The sequence below is a fragment of the Tympanuchus pallidicinctus genome, unplaced genomic scaffold, assembly GCF_026119805.1.
Source record: "Tympanuchus pallidicinctus isolate F22 unplaced genomic scaffold, pur_lepc_1.0 scaffold15, whole genome shotgun sequence".
NCBI classification, from domain to species: domain Eukaryota; kingdom Metazoa; phylum Chordata; class Aves; order Galliformes; family Phasianidae; genus Tympanuchus; species Tympanuchus pallidicinctus.
Window position 1 is genome coordinate 22997464 of NW_026294669.1, and position 14839 is coordinate 23012302.

Below are 14839 nucleotides of genomic sequence, written 5' to 3' on the forward strand. Positions count from 1 at the left end.
AATGGGATACTTCTTCCAGTTGCTTATTCCTTTGAAGTACAACTAACAATTACCATCTGAAGCTAGAGCTTTTATTACAAAACAATTTTTTTTTTTTTTTTTTTTTTTTTTTACAAGCACTGGAAAGAAGCAGCTGCCAAATTTCTACCCTTGGATAAAGACCTACTTAGGACAGTGGGTGTGCAATCGTTACTCATATGGAGTTACAAGGGAACTTTGTCAGATGCGATGAAGGTGAAAGCGTGAGCCCAAATTGCATGTGGTGGGTGCTGCAGGACTGCTCTTGCAAACAGCTCTTGGCTGCTGTTTGTATTTCAAACATTCTCCCACTGTTGTCACAACAGGCAAGCAATTATAGGCAATAATGTCAGCGATTTGTGGATTAAGAACTCCTTAAAGATGCACTGGCACTGCAGACAGTAGCCGCTTTTAGCTGCAACTGTTCAGCCGCTGCTGTGCCAACGAAACTGTTACTTCCCAGAAGCTATTGTGTTCCCTGGGAAGGAGAAAAACAATTGTGGTGTGAGAATGTCATAGCACTCCACTGCCTGTGGGATTCTGCTGCAGCCCTCAGCCGGGCAACTTAACCATACAGATTCATTTTCAACAGACCGCACATAAACACAAATGACGAATACTGGCTATTGTGCTGGAGCAATGCTGTGCTCGATTCTTAGAACCAAACTCGGGAAACTGATTTTAAGGCTCCAGGACTTGAAATACACCTGTTTGTGACCTCTGCTGAGCACAAAGCTTCAGCGCAGTGTCTGCTGGGGAGGGCTCCGTGTGCTTCCTGCAGCTCCCCTCACCGGGGACAGAGGTGGCCTTGGGGCATGGCCCAGATACAAGTGAGCGCATGTCTGCCATGCAGGGAAAATGCTGATCGCTTTGAGGATCAGCAAGAAGGATTTGAGTGTTGTTTGCTCTTTTTCTAAGAGAATGAATACCTGCACTTAAAAGTGCAGTCACAAAATGTGTATGGCAATAAAACTTTAAAGGACAATTCAAATATAAATACGCTTTGTGCTGCTGTTTGTCTGTTTTAATTTCAATAGGACCTTATGACCTATTCAGAAAATTTAAGTTAATTTGGGAAAATAGCCTATAGGCAGAGGGGAAGTTGTTTTCTTTTTCTTTTGTAGAGGTAAACAAATGACAAGAATTCCTTGAAAAGTTTGGACTATACGGGCTATAAAGCTGGAAAAAAAGAAAAGAAAAAAAAAAAAAAAAAAAGAGGATAACGCTGGAGTCCCTTATCTGCAGCAAGATGCATCTAGTTGCTGAGCGCTATTAAGCTGATACTCCCCTGGACTGACTTGCTTCTGACCAGGCGGTATCCCACGCGCCTGCCTGCCGCAGTCAGCTACAGGGTGCTCGGCAGGCGCAGGGCCAGACTGGGTACGGGGGTGCCTGGTGCGGGGCTCTCAAATCGCTGAAAGCACATCTCTAGTTTTAATTTGGTACTGCCGGTGTCCCCGTATACCTCTATTTATAAACCGGAGCAGAAGTTTCTTGGTTTCAAACTCCCCTAAACAAGTCAGAAAGCTGTATGCTCCCTCTCGGGCTGTCTCCTTGCGCTTTTCCGCTCCAGCTCTACTATTCTCCGTGCAAAAAGCGTCCCGGCACGCCCGTGCCCGCCCCGCTGCTCCCCAGCCGGAGGAGCGCAGGCGTCCCCCCGGGCCGTGCTACTCCCGACGGCCCCGGGCGGCCCCGGCAGGAGGCGATGCCGCCAGCCCCGCTGCCATCACGTGGCCGCCGCGTTTTCTTCCCCCAGCGGTATGAGGAAGTCGGAGCCGCCGTCCGCAGCCCGGCCGGGCGCAGCCTCCGCCGCTGCCTGCCCGTGGCGCGCTATGTGAGTACGGCGGGACGGGGCGCTGGGAGTCGAGCGGGCGGCGTCGGGGCCGCCGACCCGCGGGGCCGCCCCTGGGGGAGCTGGGGAGCGGCTCGGGGAGGTGGTTGAGCGCGGGCGCGGCTCCGCTTCCCCGCAGGGTGGCTGAGCGCCGCGGCCGCTTCCCGGCGTGAAGCCCCTCCGGCGAGATGGAGGAGCCCGCGGCGGCGGAGGAGTGGCAGGGGGCGACCCAGAAGAGGAAGGCCTGGGCCAAGAGCCGGGACTCCTGGCAGGCGTCGGAAGCGGAGGATCTCTCGGCGGCGGCGGCGCAGCTGGCCCGCGGCGAGGAGGAGGAGGAGGAGGAAGACGACGAGGAGGAGGAAGAGGAGGAGGAGGAGGAGGAGGACCGGGAGCGGGACCACCTCGCGGGCGGCAAGCTGCCGCTGGCCGCAGAAGCAGGTCGGGGCGGGGGGCGGCGGGGCAGGGGACGCCGCGGGGCCGCCCCCGACGGCCGGGCGGTGACTGACGGTCGGCTGTCTGCTGCTCTGCCCCCAGGCCACAGCGTGCCCAACGAGAAGATCGCGATATGGCTGAAGGACTGCAGGTGGGTCCCGGAGCGGGACGGTGCGGGCTGCGGGGAGTGGTGCTGAACGCGTGCACGGTGGAGGAGCGGGTTTTGGGCACCGTTGCTCCTTCGCGTAGCGAGGCTGAAGGCGTTCTGGCTGGGTGGAATGCGGCTCGGACTTAGGTAGGCAGCGTTATTTCGGAAGCTGCTCTGTTCCTCGAAGAGGGGCTTCTTTAACTTGAGACAGGGCGTGCGTAGTCTGTGACTGGTGCTGCCAAAAAATGAGCTATGGGTGTTTGGAGCATGCTGTCTGCGTTACTTGTTCTTCGGTCTTAATCGCATAGAGCATAAATGCTTTTAAACCCTCTTGTAGCCACTCTTGTCCTGTCTCTTTATTCTGTCCTGCTACCCTGCGAGGGTTCTCATCCCTCTGATGTACGAAAGTAAACACTTAGCTTTCCAGTAGTTAACGAAGTTCAAGTTTTCTCTCTTTTTTTTTTTTTTTTTTGTCCCCATTGGAACTGCTTTAGACAAAGATTTACCTCTAAGATTAGCTGTGCCTTTATGATCTTTTGATCCAGTAAGCAGCTGAGCTGTGCTTACTCCTGTGATTGTGGTCTGGACTGCTTTATAGACATAGTGTCCACAGTATAGTTTTCTTCATAATGTCTGTAGGCTGTACCTTGGGAGGGGTGTTGGCAGCGAAAGGCATGGAATCATACTGCATCCCCAAAACTTGATGGCCAGCCCTGGCAGGCTGTTCTCCTAGAATGCCAAAATGGGAGATTTTCTTGAATTTCCCTACAAATAGACCTGATTGAATATATCCTTAAAAGCTTAGCAGGATAAAGATGTTATATATCTGTGGTTCTTTTTTGAGTGGAGAGGGGAAAAATGGAGTAGTGAAGGGGGAAAAGATCCCTGAGGGAGAAGTGCTTCCTAATGCCACTGTAGCGCTTCTCTCTGTATGTGTAGGATTTTATCTAGAACATTCCCTGGCACTGTCAGCCCTCTATTCTGGTGCAGAATTTAAGAAATAGCACAGAACTGCAAATTGTCAGCACAAACACCTTAATCAATGGTTGCAAATGTTGAAGGATAATGCAAAGCTTGCTGTTTTATTCATGTCCTTCAGCAACTGTTGTTTAAAGGGGATACTGGCACTTCTGGGGAATGTGTTTGCATCTGTGGCAGCATATTCACAGAATGTGGGAATCTTGGTCTGCGATCTATTTCCATGTTTTACATGTAAGGAAATAAAATGTGACTTTATCCTTTTGCTAACATAAAAGTGCAAGCTTTAGTTAATGCGCATTTGTGAAACCCTTTGCAGCCCCTCCACAGAAGTCTCTTTAAGTGTAGTTCTACTGTTCTAGAGAGTATCAGAAAAATCTTGTTTTCTCCTCAGAAAGATAAAGCTTTTTTTTTTTTTTAATCTCTTAAGCCAAACTATTGAAGCAGGAGTTACATCTGTTTGCACACGGATACTGTTCATACCTGTGGGAGGTACCATTCCAGTTGCCTGAAGTTGTGCACAGTTTTGCTTTAAAGCTGGAGAACAATTTAGTTTCTATGTATATAGTGTACATGGGAGCGGCAGCTAGTTAAGTGCAGGGAAGTGATTATTCAGCTTGCATTCTTGCAAAGTGACTGTATGTATAGAAACTCGGAGCAGACTTTATCTTGATAACAATGTATATAGGAAAAGAGAGAAAGAGAGCAGCTTTAAAAGTGACACATCAGTGCCACTGATACTCTTGTTTAAAAAAGAATGCTTGAAAACAGTAGATGAGAAAACTTGCAGTTGTTGTCATCTCAGGTAGTTATTGTTTAATAACACTGCTTTTGCTTTGAAGCATTGCTACAAAGTGTGGGTAACATTCACAGGCTGGTCTTCTGTTGGGTGATCGCACAATCACTTTCTTAAGAGTTTGCCCTGGTATAGAAATATAACTATTGCTACACCAAAATGAAGTGTTTTCTCTGTTATGTATTTTCTAGAAAAGTCACTCCCATTTTTGTCTGATTTTATATAAGCTTTTGTGAAATGTATATTGGAAAATGGGTACATCTTAGATCTCATTTTGTTTTGAATTGGCAGTAGCACAAAAAAAGTAGTATCAACCCTCTGCGTAAATAGATCTGTTTAAAAGATGTATCTGTCTGTTTCCAAAAGCATCAACAGTGTTATAACCAAGATGAAAAGAATGGCTGGCTGTCCCATGATGTTCATGTTAGCAGTTTGGGGCTTTTTTTTTTTTTTTTTTTTTTTTGCCAGGCATATGAATCTATGTCACATCTGCTTTGGAGAAGAGGGTAGGGCTCTTAATAGCCCATGCTTCTTGATGTGGTGTAGAATTGTTTAAAAACAAACTAACAAACATGGCACAAGAGCAGCAAAACCAAAAAAGTGAGGATGTATCAAACTGTGACAAGAATTACAGAGGCTTCAGAAGTGTGAGATGATACCCAGAGCATCTGGTTTGCTCATGTTTTGGGAAAGGCATTTCTTTTCTTTCTCCTTGGCAATTTGATGAGGCATTTTTAGGCTTGTAAGAAAGCTTGCAAAGATTTTTAGTTTTAACTCCTGTAAGGTTAGAAGGGAAACAAAAGTGTTTGTATTACACAGATACAAATGGAGAAACTTTACTCAGCGGTATGGTGTGTGCTATTTTAATTCCATGTGTTTAAACTCCTCCAGTGGTTCAGGGGGGTGTCAGAGGTATTTAGGAACTATGTCCTGGAGATGCGCAGGAAATGAGTTCTTGAAATGCCTCAGAAATAAGATAGCTTTTTGGGTTTTTTTTGGTCCACATTTAAAATAAACACTGCTCCTACCCAAGTCAGGCTGTTCAAAGCAGAGGGGTTTAAGCAGAGGGCATTTACACACCTCACAGAGCCCTGGTCCTGCTGCTGTGGGAGGCTGAGCAGGCAGGCCTGCGGGGAGCACGTGGCTTACGTGGCATCTCTCACCTGCACCCCAGGATCCATCCCGCTCCTGTGTGCACCAGAGCTGCAATAAGTCATTGTTCTAATGTGATAATAAACAGGTGACTCAGCCATGTGGGAATGCAGATGAAAAACTGCAAGACTCATTGCCCAAGCAGCCCCATGGCTCTAGCCTCCCTGGGGCCTATGGTACTCCCAGCCCTCCTCGTGTCCTCAGCATCAAGGTGATGGGGACGCTGCAGTGCTTCCTCTGGAACTTCTGTGTGTAGAGTGGCCTCTAAACTGACCCCTTTGCGGGGTGCCTGGGGCTGGTTTCTTGGCCCTGATGCTGGAAAACAACCATGCACCAAGAGGCAGAACTGCTCCTGACGTTGTCCTGCAGTATTTGGGTGTCATTGCTTGTCTCTGTTTAAGCTTGGGTTACACCTAATTCTTAAATGCACTTTTCCTAAAAAAAAGAAATGCAAAGCAGCTGTGTATGTATGCAGGAGCACAAACAGAGAAGCAGATGGATAGCTGACAGAGCTGCTTTTCCTGTAACTGCCAATGCACTGCAGTACTAATGGAGCTTCATTTCTCAAAGAAAATGCCAGCTTTGGTGATTGCTTTCACTGCTCTCTGCCAGCCAGTGTGTGCAGCCCTGAGCTTGGCTGACAAAGTCACCACCAGTGAGTTTCTGTATAGGAAAGGTGAAGGTGCTGGAAGGGGAGGGGTAAGAAGCAGAAGGTGCCTGTCACAGCCTGCATGTGAGCAGCGGGCACAGGTGCTGTCACAGAGCACTCACAGGGCTGACTGGAGCTGAAAGGGTCCAGAGAACCTGCTCTAACTTCTTTGAAACCCTGACTTGGAAGGTACACAAAAATTGAGTTCGTGAGGTTTGTCCTGTCACCTGCAGCACACTGATGTACCTGGGAGCTCCTGCTGCTGGAGCTGGCCTCTCACTGTGGGCTGGCTTCGCTTCCCATGCCAATATTAGCTTGCTCTCTATCAGCAGGCAGAACGTGGAAACTCTAAACTGTTTTCAGAAGGGGAAAAGCAATTGGAAAGTACAAGATGTATGAGAAAGCAGGTGCAAATTTTCTTTGCTTAATTTGGCCGTGACACCAAAACAAACACAGTATCAGAGCATTGTTTGCTTTGAGTTCCGTGGTCTGGTTCATGTGCTTGTCTAATTAAAAACCCAAATGAAATCTATGTAATATTGGCTTCTTTTCCCTTCTTTATGGGTGTTATATTTCTGGCTTTGTTTTGGGTTTTGAGCACTATGGTGCTACTTAACGGCGACAGGTCTATCTGGTTATACATGTCTCAGATACAAGGTGTAGAAATACCCAGAGAGTGTCAACAAATCTCATGTGAACATGGGAAGGGATTGGACCTGTCAGTTGTTTGATTTCTGCTGCTGATTCTGGACATGGTGAGATTTGGCAAATCCGCTGGAAGGAATACTTTCAAGGAATAGGGATAGCAGAGATCATCCAAATGAGATCTGCAATGAGTCTATAAAATACTAGCACCTGGGACATGACAGCCAATGTAGTTGACAAGATTTTATCTTGTTTCTGACCAGTGAGTGCAACTTTTCACCTCTCTCTTCAAAGCCTAAGGTAAATCAATGGTAAGAAGTTTTAAATGTTTAGAAAATGGGTAAGGCTTTTGACACATAAATGAGGTTGAGTTGCTCTGTTCAATACCCCATACTCATGGTTTTAGGGTGTTCTTGGAGGTCTGTGATTCTCCTCAAGAGAGGGCTGTGGCCCTGAAGTCTTGCCACTGAGTTGTGTCACAGCACTACAGTTATCAACAGATTTTGTTGCTTTTCTCTATTTGTTCAGAGGGCTGGGGAGTGCTTGGGAAGTTATTGCCAGTCCTCATATGTTTGTGTTCTCTGGGGGCGGAGGGAGGGACAACTGCTGCTATCACAAGCTTGTTGCACGCTGTAAGGAAGGACATGAAGCAGCAAGTTTTTAAGCTGGTATTAATCTCTTCTGTGGTTTCAGAACGCCTCTGGGAGCCTCCCTGGATGAGCAGAGCAACCCACTGTTGAAGGGTAAGGAAAGGCTTTACCTACTGGGATCTTTTTTTTTCTGAGAAGCATGCTCTTGTGTATGTTCACCTGAGACCTTGGCAATTTATCAGTGGTACGACAGTCTACTCAACACTACTGGGCTATTCTCATTGTGAAGCAGATGTGCCTAAGACATTTCAAATCTTTCTGGAGACTTTAAGACTTAAAAAAAAAAAAAAAAAAAAAAAAAAAAAAAAAAGCTGAATGGGAGAGTTTGTTAATTTTCTCTCCAAGCTGGCAAGTGTTAGATAGTATCTGTGTCTAATAACTCAGGTTGCCACACCTGAAAATTTTACTATCTGAGTAGGTCTGAATACTAAAGTTCAAAGTACAGTGAGAATTTGCAGTTAGTGACACAGTGTGGAGGAGTTACTGACTTTGTCTGAAGTCTTTGCTTGAACTCTTAATCTGGGATAGTGAGAGAGAGAGAAGAGAATACCTAAGCTGGACTCAGAATCCTCCTGGTAAGATGTCTGGTGGCTAATCCATCTGTAGAAGGAGCGGATACGGTAGGTAGTACCTTTAGGTTTGCACTCTGGTTTGCTCGCAGTCTGATGTGGGAATGCTTCTGAACATAAAAATAAAGCAATGCGGGAGTTGTTCTCTTTCAAAAAAAAACAAAACAAAACAAAAAAAAGCCAAAACTGAGTTCTTAAATGTGACTTCTCACTACTTAGTGCATTTTTAGTGTATGAGTAATGCAGGGATTGTAGATATGGTCTAGTTATATCCTGTTGTGTCAATTGAAGTGTCTTGCTAGTATCTTTAGTTAAGCTGTTGAAAAGAAAACACTGCATCATGGTAGTAGTTGAACGGCTAACTGTACATTTTCAGGCATGCTGGTGAGAAATGGAGGAAGTTTTGAAGATGACTTATCCCTGGGAGCCGAAGGTGGGTGTGGCAGGATTATGACTTTTTCTAGAGAAAAAAGAATTGTGTTCAGTCATCTGATTTTTATTTTGAAAGACAGTGTTTTCCTTCTCAAAGGCAGTTGATAAAACTGGCCAAAAAAACAGCATGGAGCACATAGGAAAATGCAAGCAGCTTTGCTTTTTTTTTCATTAGGCTATTGCCATTGCTAAATGTGCTGATCTAATCTGAAGGTCAGAGTCAACTCTGCTTTCTCTTCTGCCCTCACATTCTAATGCCCACAGCTGCTGCACTGCCCTGAGCACTCACTGGTGCTGTGCAGAAGTGCTTTCCCCTACTTGTTTGTCTTGTCCATGGGTTACTCTTGGCAGTTGTGCATGCACCGCTTCCACTGAAACCCTTGGGAGTGGCAACTGCGGGGTTTTGAAAGGAGGAATGCAATTCTGTCAGCCAAGAGGCATACCCATTAAGAGCTGAGCACTTTTAAAAATGAAAATTACCAAAGCTGAGTAAGTCCTTTGAATCAGCAGTGTTATGTACTCTTCTGTCACTAGCTGCTTCCTTTCCTTTTCTTTCTCTTCCCCTTTTTAAAGGGAAGGAGATGTGGCTGTTTGTACTGGACCTGTTTGGTTTTGCTTCTTTTGCTACCGTACTCTGTGGGCAGAGGTGCCCACAAACAAGCAGCTTTCAACAGGAGTATCCATAAGTAAAATGGCGTGAAACAGTCTCTCAAACTGGTTCCTAGTGTGGACTGCAGGATAGGAGCAATAAGGCTCTATTTTTTATCAGTTACAAATAAATTTTAAAATAGCCTTCAGTTTTCAGTAGTTTTTTAAACTATGGTTTTCTAAGTGTCAGAATTTGCATAGTAGAAAGCCCTTTTGTCCACAGTTGTATTGTCAGTGATTTTGAAGCAGTGTGACAGGGCCTGAAGAAAGAGGTATCTCTAATTTTTAAAGACTCGGTACTTCTGAGGAAAGCAGTTAATTTGATAATGACCTTAATGTGATAATCACAGAAAAGCTGCACGTTATTCACGTACTGCAATAGAATAAGTAGGATTTTTTTTTCCCCTTAGTCTTTTCCACTTATTAGCTTCACTGCAGTGTGAAGATTTCATAGGGAAAATGTATTTCTAGCAGTCATCCCAATTCTGAGGGTATGACTAAGAATGCAATTTAGAAAGCTTCCCTCTGGCCTTCTCCCTCCCCGCCCTTTTCCCTCTATCATTCTTGAGGATTTCTGTTCTTGGGGATCCTCTAGCATGATTCTGGCAGACAGCCATTTCCATCTGTTCAGGTGACTAAGATCTCAGTGCCAGAATTGCTGGTTCATTTCCACGTGTAAGGACACGAGAGCTTCTGCAGGGCTTTGCTTCCCATCAGAGAACAACAGACAACAGAGCTACTTAGAGCAGTGCTGCGTGCCTCACTGTACAGACGGCCTCTTTGGCTGGTATGAATGGCCTGCCCTTGTGCATCTCTGGCTGCCTGACCCCAGAGACACGCCAGAGCCCTGCAAGAATGGTACAGAGGGCACTGGACAGGATCCTGTAACCTCGGTGCCCTACTGGGCTGTTAGAGCCCAAAGTTTAGCAGCTGGAACTAGTCAACAATTAATGCGTGTAGATGGGCTTGCTTTCATACTGTATGAAAATATATTTAAAATTAAAAAAAAAATGCAGCTTCTGCATTTCGTATACATTTGAGTTCCTTTCTGATGTCTCTGGGGGTTATAAGGTCCCTGTGTTTTCCTTGTTCTTGACGTTTCCCCTGAAAATGCAATGAGTGCAGATGCAAGGTTTTTCTAGCGGTGTTTGACATACCTTTGCTCTTTTTGTAGCTGATTCTAGGAGTTGCTATAACATACGTGTGCTCCTTGCCTGTCTCATGTGGCGAGTTTGTTAATGTTGGGTTGCCTCTTTGGGAGAACCAAAGGTTCTGAGGGTCAACTCCCTGCTTTGATGGGGGTGTTGGTATTTTGGAAGAATAATGCTGCCTGGGATGCTTGCATGTGGAGCTGGCTTCTGCAGCTTCAGAAAGGGCTGAGTTGCTGGCAGGAGGCTGGTGACCATGTGCATGGCCTCCATAGTTGGCCTTCCTCGAGTCCACTTGAATCCTTGCACAGTGATGGGTCCCATCAGTTTCACAGACTTGGTGCAGCTTTTGTTTATGGACTGCATGGCTGAGAGAACTAGTGCCTGGCCTTCTGTACAGAGCTAACAGTGATGGTTTAGAGGCTCGTGTACACAGTATCAGTTACCTGGCTATGGGCACCAGCTGCTCTTCTCTTTCCAGCTGAGCAATCCTTACGTTGACCACATCCTTAATTTCTTCTTCTCCTTCCATTGTGACAAACCCTTCAGCTGGTTATGTCTTTGATTACAAAGCAATAAATCTTCTGTTAAAACAACAATTACTAAATTATTGCAAGCAAAATTTCAAGTTTTATTTGATTCATTACAGCAAGTAAACAGTCCACGCAAGCTTGTATTTTAGACAGTGCCTGAGTAAACTGGACTGTCTTTATGTTAGCTGTAAACTAGGAACACTTGACAATCCTATTTGTATGGAAAGAAAGTATTCATAGAAGTGCTTGTTGGATACTTTTTCATGTTGGCTGTGGGAAGTGAAGTTGTCAAGAGGTTTGTGCTTAACATCATCTTGTTTCCCTGCAGCTAATCATCTGCGGAGTGATACCCAAATGGAAACGTGGTAGGCATCTGTTTTTTTTTCTTTCCTCTTTACTTTGAAGAAATATCTGTATTTGAGAGAGAGGGTGCAGTGAAAGTCACGTATGTTACTTTAGAGCTAGGCCTGTTCAGGACATGGCTATCTACAAAGGGAGGGAAGGAGAAGATCCAGATAGCATGTGAACAGTTAATATGAAATGCAGAAAATGTAGATTTAAATTCTTCCAGCAGAGGTGAGGTAGATTTTTGAGATGATGGGGAAAAGCAGAGAAGCAAGGAACTATAGGTAACTACAGTATGATTTACCTTCTTTGGCTTGCTGGTCTCTAATCGCTTCAGGAACTTCAAGGCAAGAATGGCTTTACCTTTTGGAGCAGATATCCTTTGGGAGTGGGGAAAAAACTCTCAGAGTAGAGGCTTCTGCTTCTTAAGGATAGCTTCTGAATGAAATGTGCTATATTTAAAATCTGCAAGTTGGCTGGAAGTCCATATTCCTGTATGGGTAGCATCTTTGTTGCTCCTCCTGAGTCACTCTTAGGTGAATCCTCTATCATCTTGGGTTTCTTAGTGGTTGTTCCTGCTGTGTAGGTACTAGGATTTGCAGGATAAAATTCACATCTGGAAGATTGCTTACTTCCCAAGTGTAAATATGGATTTGGGTGTGAGGTAGCAGTGAGTGTGGAGGAGCTAGCTAGCATTCTTTCCAGATGCAGGAAGTAAACTGGTCCTGCAGTCCTTCTTGAAAACACCTCTTTCTGTTTGCTCCATCTTGCAGCTTCTTCAGCTTCCCCAGCCACCTACTGGGTGCAGTGGGTGTGAGGCAGAGATGCACTGTGGCCAGGTGGTCCTGCTGGAGCCAGTGGTGGGCAGGGTGGCCTCCCTTCTCCTGCTTGCAAGGGTGGGATCATGGAGGGAGGGTTGGCTGAGGGCATTAGGGATTTGTTTTCTCAGCTTGCATTCGCCTTCAAATCCTTAGTCTGTGTACGTTTTTACTGAGATGTCTCAGGGTTCGCTTTTCCTATTGTATTTCAATAAGTGACATGGCTAATATAAACCAGATAATGCTGAAGGGGGAACAGAAATTCAGCAGCACTGGATACGTAGCTCTACTCTGAGACAGAGAATCAAATCCCTGGACAGAACGTGTTTATCGCAGTACTCTCTGCTTTGTTGACAGCAATGGTATGCTGGCGAAGGAGAAGAGACTTCAGTTTCACCAGAAGGGGAGAAGTATGAACTCTACAGGCTCTGGAAAAAGCAGTGCAACTGTTTCAAGGTAAAATAGTGCTGTGCTTTGAAGGTCGTGGCACAGTTCAGTGGAATTTGGCTCTGTTTTGCTGGCAAAACTTACTACTTCTGTTCCTAAGTTAAATGGACTTGGCTTGATTTATATGCATTGTTGCATTTAGTAGCTGAGAAGGGAATTTTCATTTGATTGCTTGATAAAATGCTATTTGTTTTCTGTTGTGGTTTGCAGTAAACAAGGATGAGCCTGATCCTAAGCCTTAGAAATGTCTGAAATCTTAATAACATTTTAAGATCGGAGCTTTGCAGTGCAAGACCTTTATTTATAAATAATGGAATTGGATCTGAACTGTGTCTGGGCTTGTGTCTCTGGTGGTGTGAACCAAAACTTGAGATGCAGATATCTCCGGAATTATTTCCTTAAGTAGACTGAGCTGTAAGAGTCAAAAGTTCAATAGACAAAGCTGGCTAGCGGGCTGATCTGAAGTTGGACAGAAGGCACTGTGTGCTAAAAGGAGATGCACACACAATAAACATCTTGTCTTTTGTCTAGTGTTTCAGAGTTACTGGAGCTTTATGAAGAAGATCCTGAAGAAGTGCTCTATAACCTTGGATTTGGAAGAGATGAACCAGATATTGCTTCAAAAATTCCAGCAAGATTTTTTAACTCATCATCGTTTGCCAGAGGGATAGATATCAAAGTGTTTCTGAACGCTCAGGTGCAACGCATGGAAGTGGAAAATCCAAATTTTGCTTTGACAAGTAAGCATGTTTTTGAAGTAAAGTTTTTAACATTTTTAATTATGTAAACAACCTCAGGCAAAGGTATCATATCTAGTGTTCTGGCAAAAACCCTGTACCATCTCAAGGCCGAATCCCATTCAGAATCCATAGTGAGACTTGTGTGGTTTTTAAATGTGGAAGAGATGACTGCTGATATTCACCTTGGATGAGAGAAGATGATCTATAGGGGAGAGAAAAAATAAAAAGCATCCTGTTTGATTGGTATTGCCTTCTGTTTTGTATCTTTCTTGTTGCTTTCTTCTATGCTTGTCTTCTGTTACAGCTTTAGAGCACGGAAATGAAACTAATAGCAATATATGTCTTTCATTTGTTCTTTAGAATCGAGTGGGAGTTGTGAAAGCTGTCGGCAGTGACCTACTTTTGTAGTTGCTGAAGTCTCTGCCAGTATTGCTGTTGACTTGGACAGGGTCTTTGTTAGGTCAGGAACAAGTATTTCTGAAACGAGGGCATAGCTGAAATGTCCTATTTTACTGGAACTGCTTTGTCCATCTACAGGCACACTTTTTCCTGATGGTACTTTGTAAATTAACTTACAGTTGCATGTCTGTGTTTTATTTTTACTTGTAAATGCTTTTCGTGCTGTTCTCCTTGTACATTTACTAGAGATCTTTGCAAAGTTGTTTTTACCATTTCTTTGAACTGTGCGGTATCCCTTTCAGGTTATAGAACTAGACAGTGTTCATTTCCGGATTTGATACAAGTAGAGGGAGATTCGATGGGGTGCGGAGGCACCAGTTATGATGAAAGCTCCCTTTTCAGATATGAGGAAAAGAGGTGTCACTGACAATTGGAACAATTGTGTAGAAATAGATCAGTAGTTCTGAGCTGTAACAATGCCAAAGGTCCTCTTAAACTCTCTCACATTTTGTTCTTGTGCAGGTCGTTTTCGCCAGATTGAAGTGCTTACTACTGTGGCCAATGCTTTTTCCTCTTTGTATTCTCAAGTCTCTGGGACTCCTCTGCAAAAAATTGGTAGCATGAATTCAGTGTCTTCCAGCAAAGAAGCATCCAGCCCTCCTCCCTTAAATCGCAGCAATACAGCCAGTCGGTTAATGAAGACCTTGTCCAAGCTTAATCTTTGCGGTGCACAGCAGGCTGATAGTAGCAGCTGCTCAATGCCTTCACCTGTTGAAAAAGGAAGAGGTCCAGCTGAGACAGAGAGTGAGGAATATGATAGTAAAAATGACTCTAAGTTGCCAAAATTCTCCAAAAAGAAAGACTCTCCCTCTTTTCTGGCTACGGTAAAGGAGGAGATAGCCAGTAGTCAGTCAAATGCTACAGACACTCACAGACTTGAGATCGTGCCTGCTGGAACTGACGATAAGCACGAGAATACTGTGTCTGTGGTAGATGTGCAAAACAGCAGGCTGGTAAGCCCCAGGGACAGACAGTGTGAAGAGTCTGGTCTTTTGGACCCTTCCAGCCTCAGCAGCAGTCCCAGCGCACCTAATAACACCACGTCTGAAAGTGGTGCCCCAGCACAAAGGCCACCTGTGGCATCAGTGGGTAGGGAGCCCTGCACGCCTCTTGCCAACCCCTCTGTAATGAATCTAATGCTTCAGCAGAAGGACTCCTTTGAGATGGAAGAGGTAGGTGGAAATATACGACTTTGTTTTTGGGTACAGTTTACATAGCTTGCTGGCTGCCAGTAAAGGAATGTTTTCTCCTGTGTAGTTGAGTGTTTTCTCCAGGGATGCTTTACATTCTCTGAACTGTCGGACAGTTGTTGCTTTCTCTTTGTAGGTTGCGCTAGCTGCTCCTCTTATTGAAGTATTGTTGATAGTGATGATGTTGTTGTTCTTGAGTCAGCATAAATTT

The 14839-nt window shown here is 44.9% G+C and overlaps 1 protein-coding gene across 3 annotated transcripts in view; it reads left to right on the forward strand.

The window, feature by feature from the left end:
- Positions 1-1736: 1736 nt before the first annotated feature.
- Positions 1737-14839, forward strand: part of ITPRID2 (ITPR interacting domain containing 2) — a 40949-nt gene continuing 27846 nt past the window's right edge. Inside the window, exons 1-9 of one of the 3 annotated variants that reach the window (XM_052676047.1) lie at positions 1737-1852; positions 1989-2287; positions 2384-2432; positions 7343-7392; positions 8245-8301; positions 10958-10994; positions 12150-12248; positions 12771-12979; positions 13901-14610. In XM_052676047.1, coding sequence (XP_052532007.1) covers positions 2038-2287; positions 2384-2432; positions 7343-7392; positions 8245-8301; positions 10958-10994; positions 12150-12248; positions 12771-12979; positions 13901-14610 — 1461 coding nt within the window. In that variant the 5' untranslated portion in view covers positions 1737-1852; positions 1989-2037. Of the gene's footprint in view, positions 1853-1988; positions 2288-2383; positions 2433-7342; positions 7393-7765; positions 7920-8244; positions 8302-10957; positions 10995-12149; positions 12249-12770; positions 12980-13900; positions 14611-14839 lie in introns of those variants that run through there. The other 2 variants (XM_052676049.1, XM_052676050.1) reach the window with 2 other exon arrangements.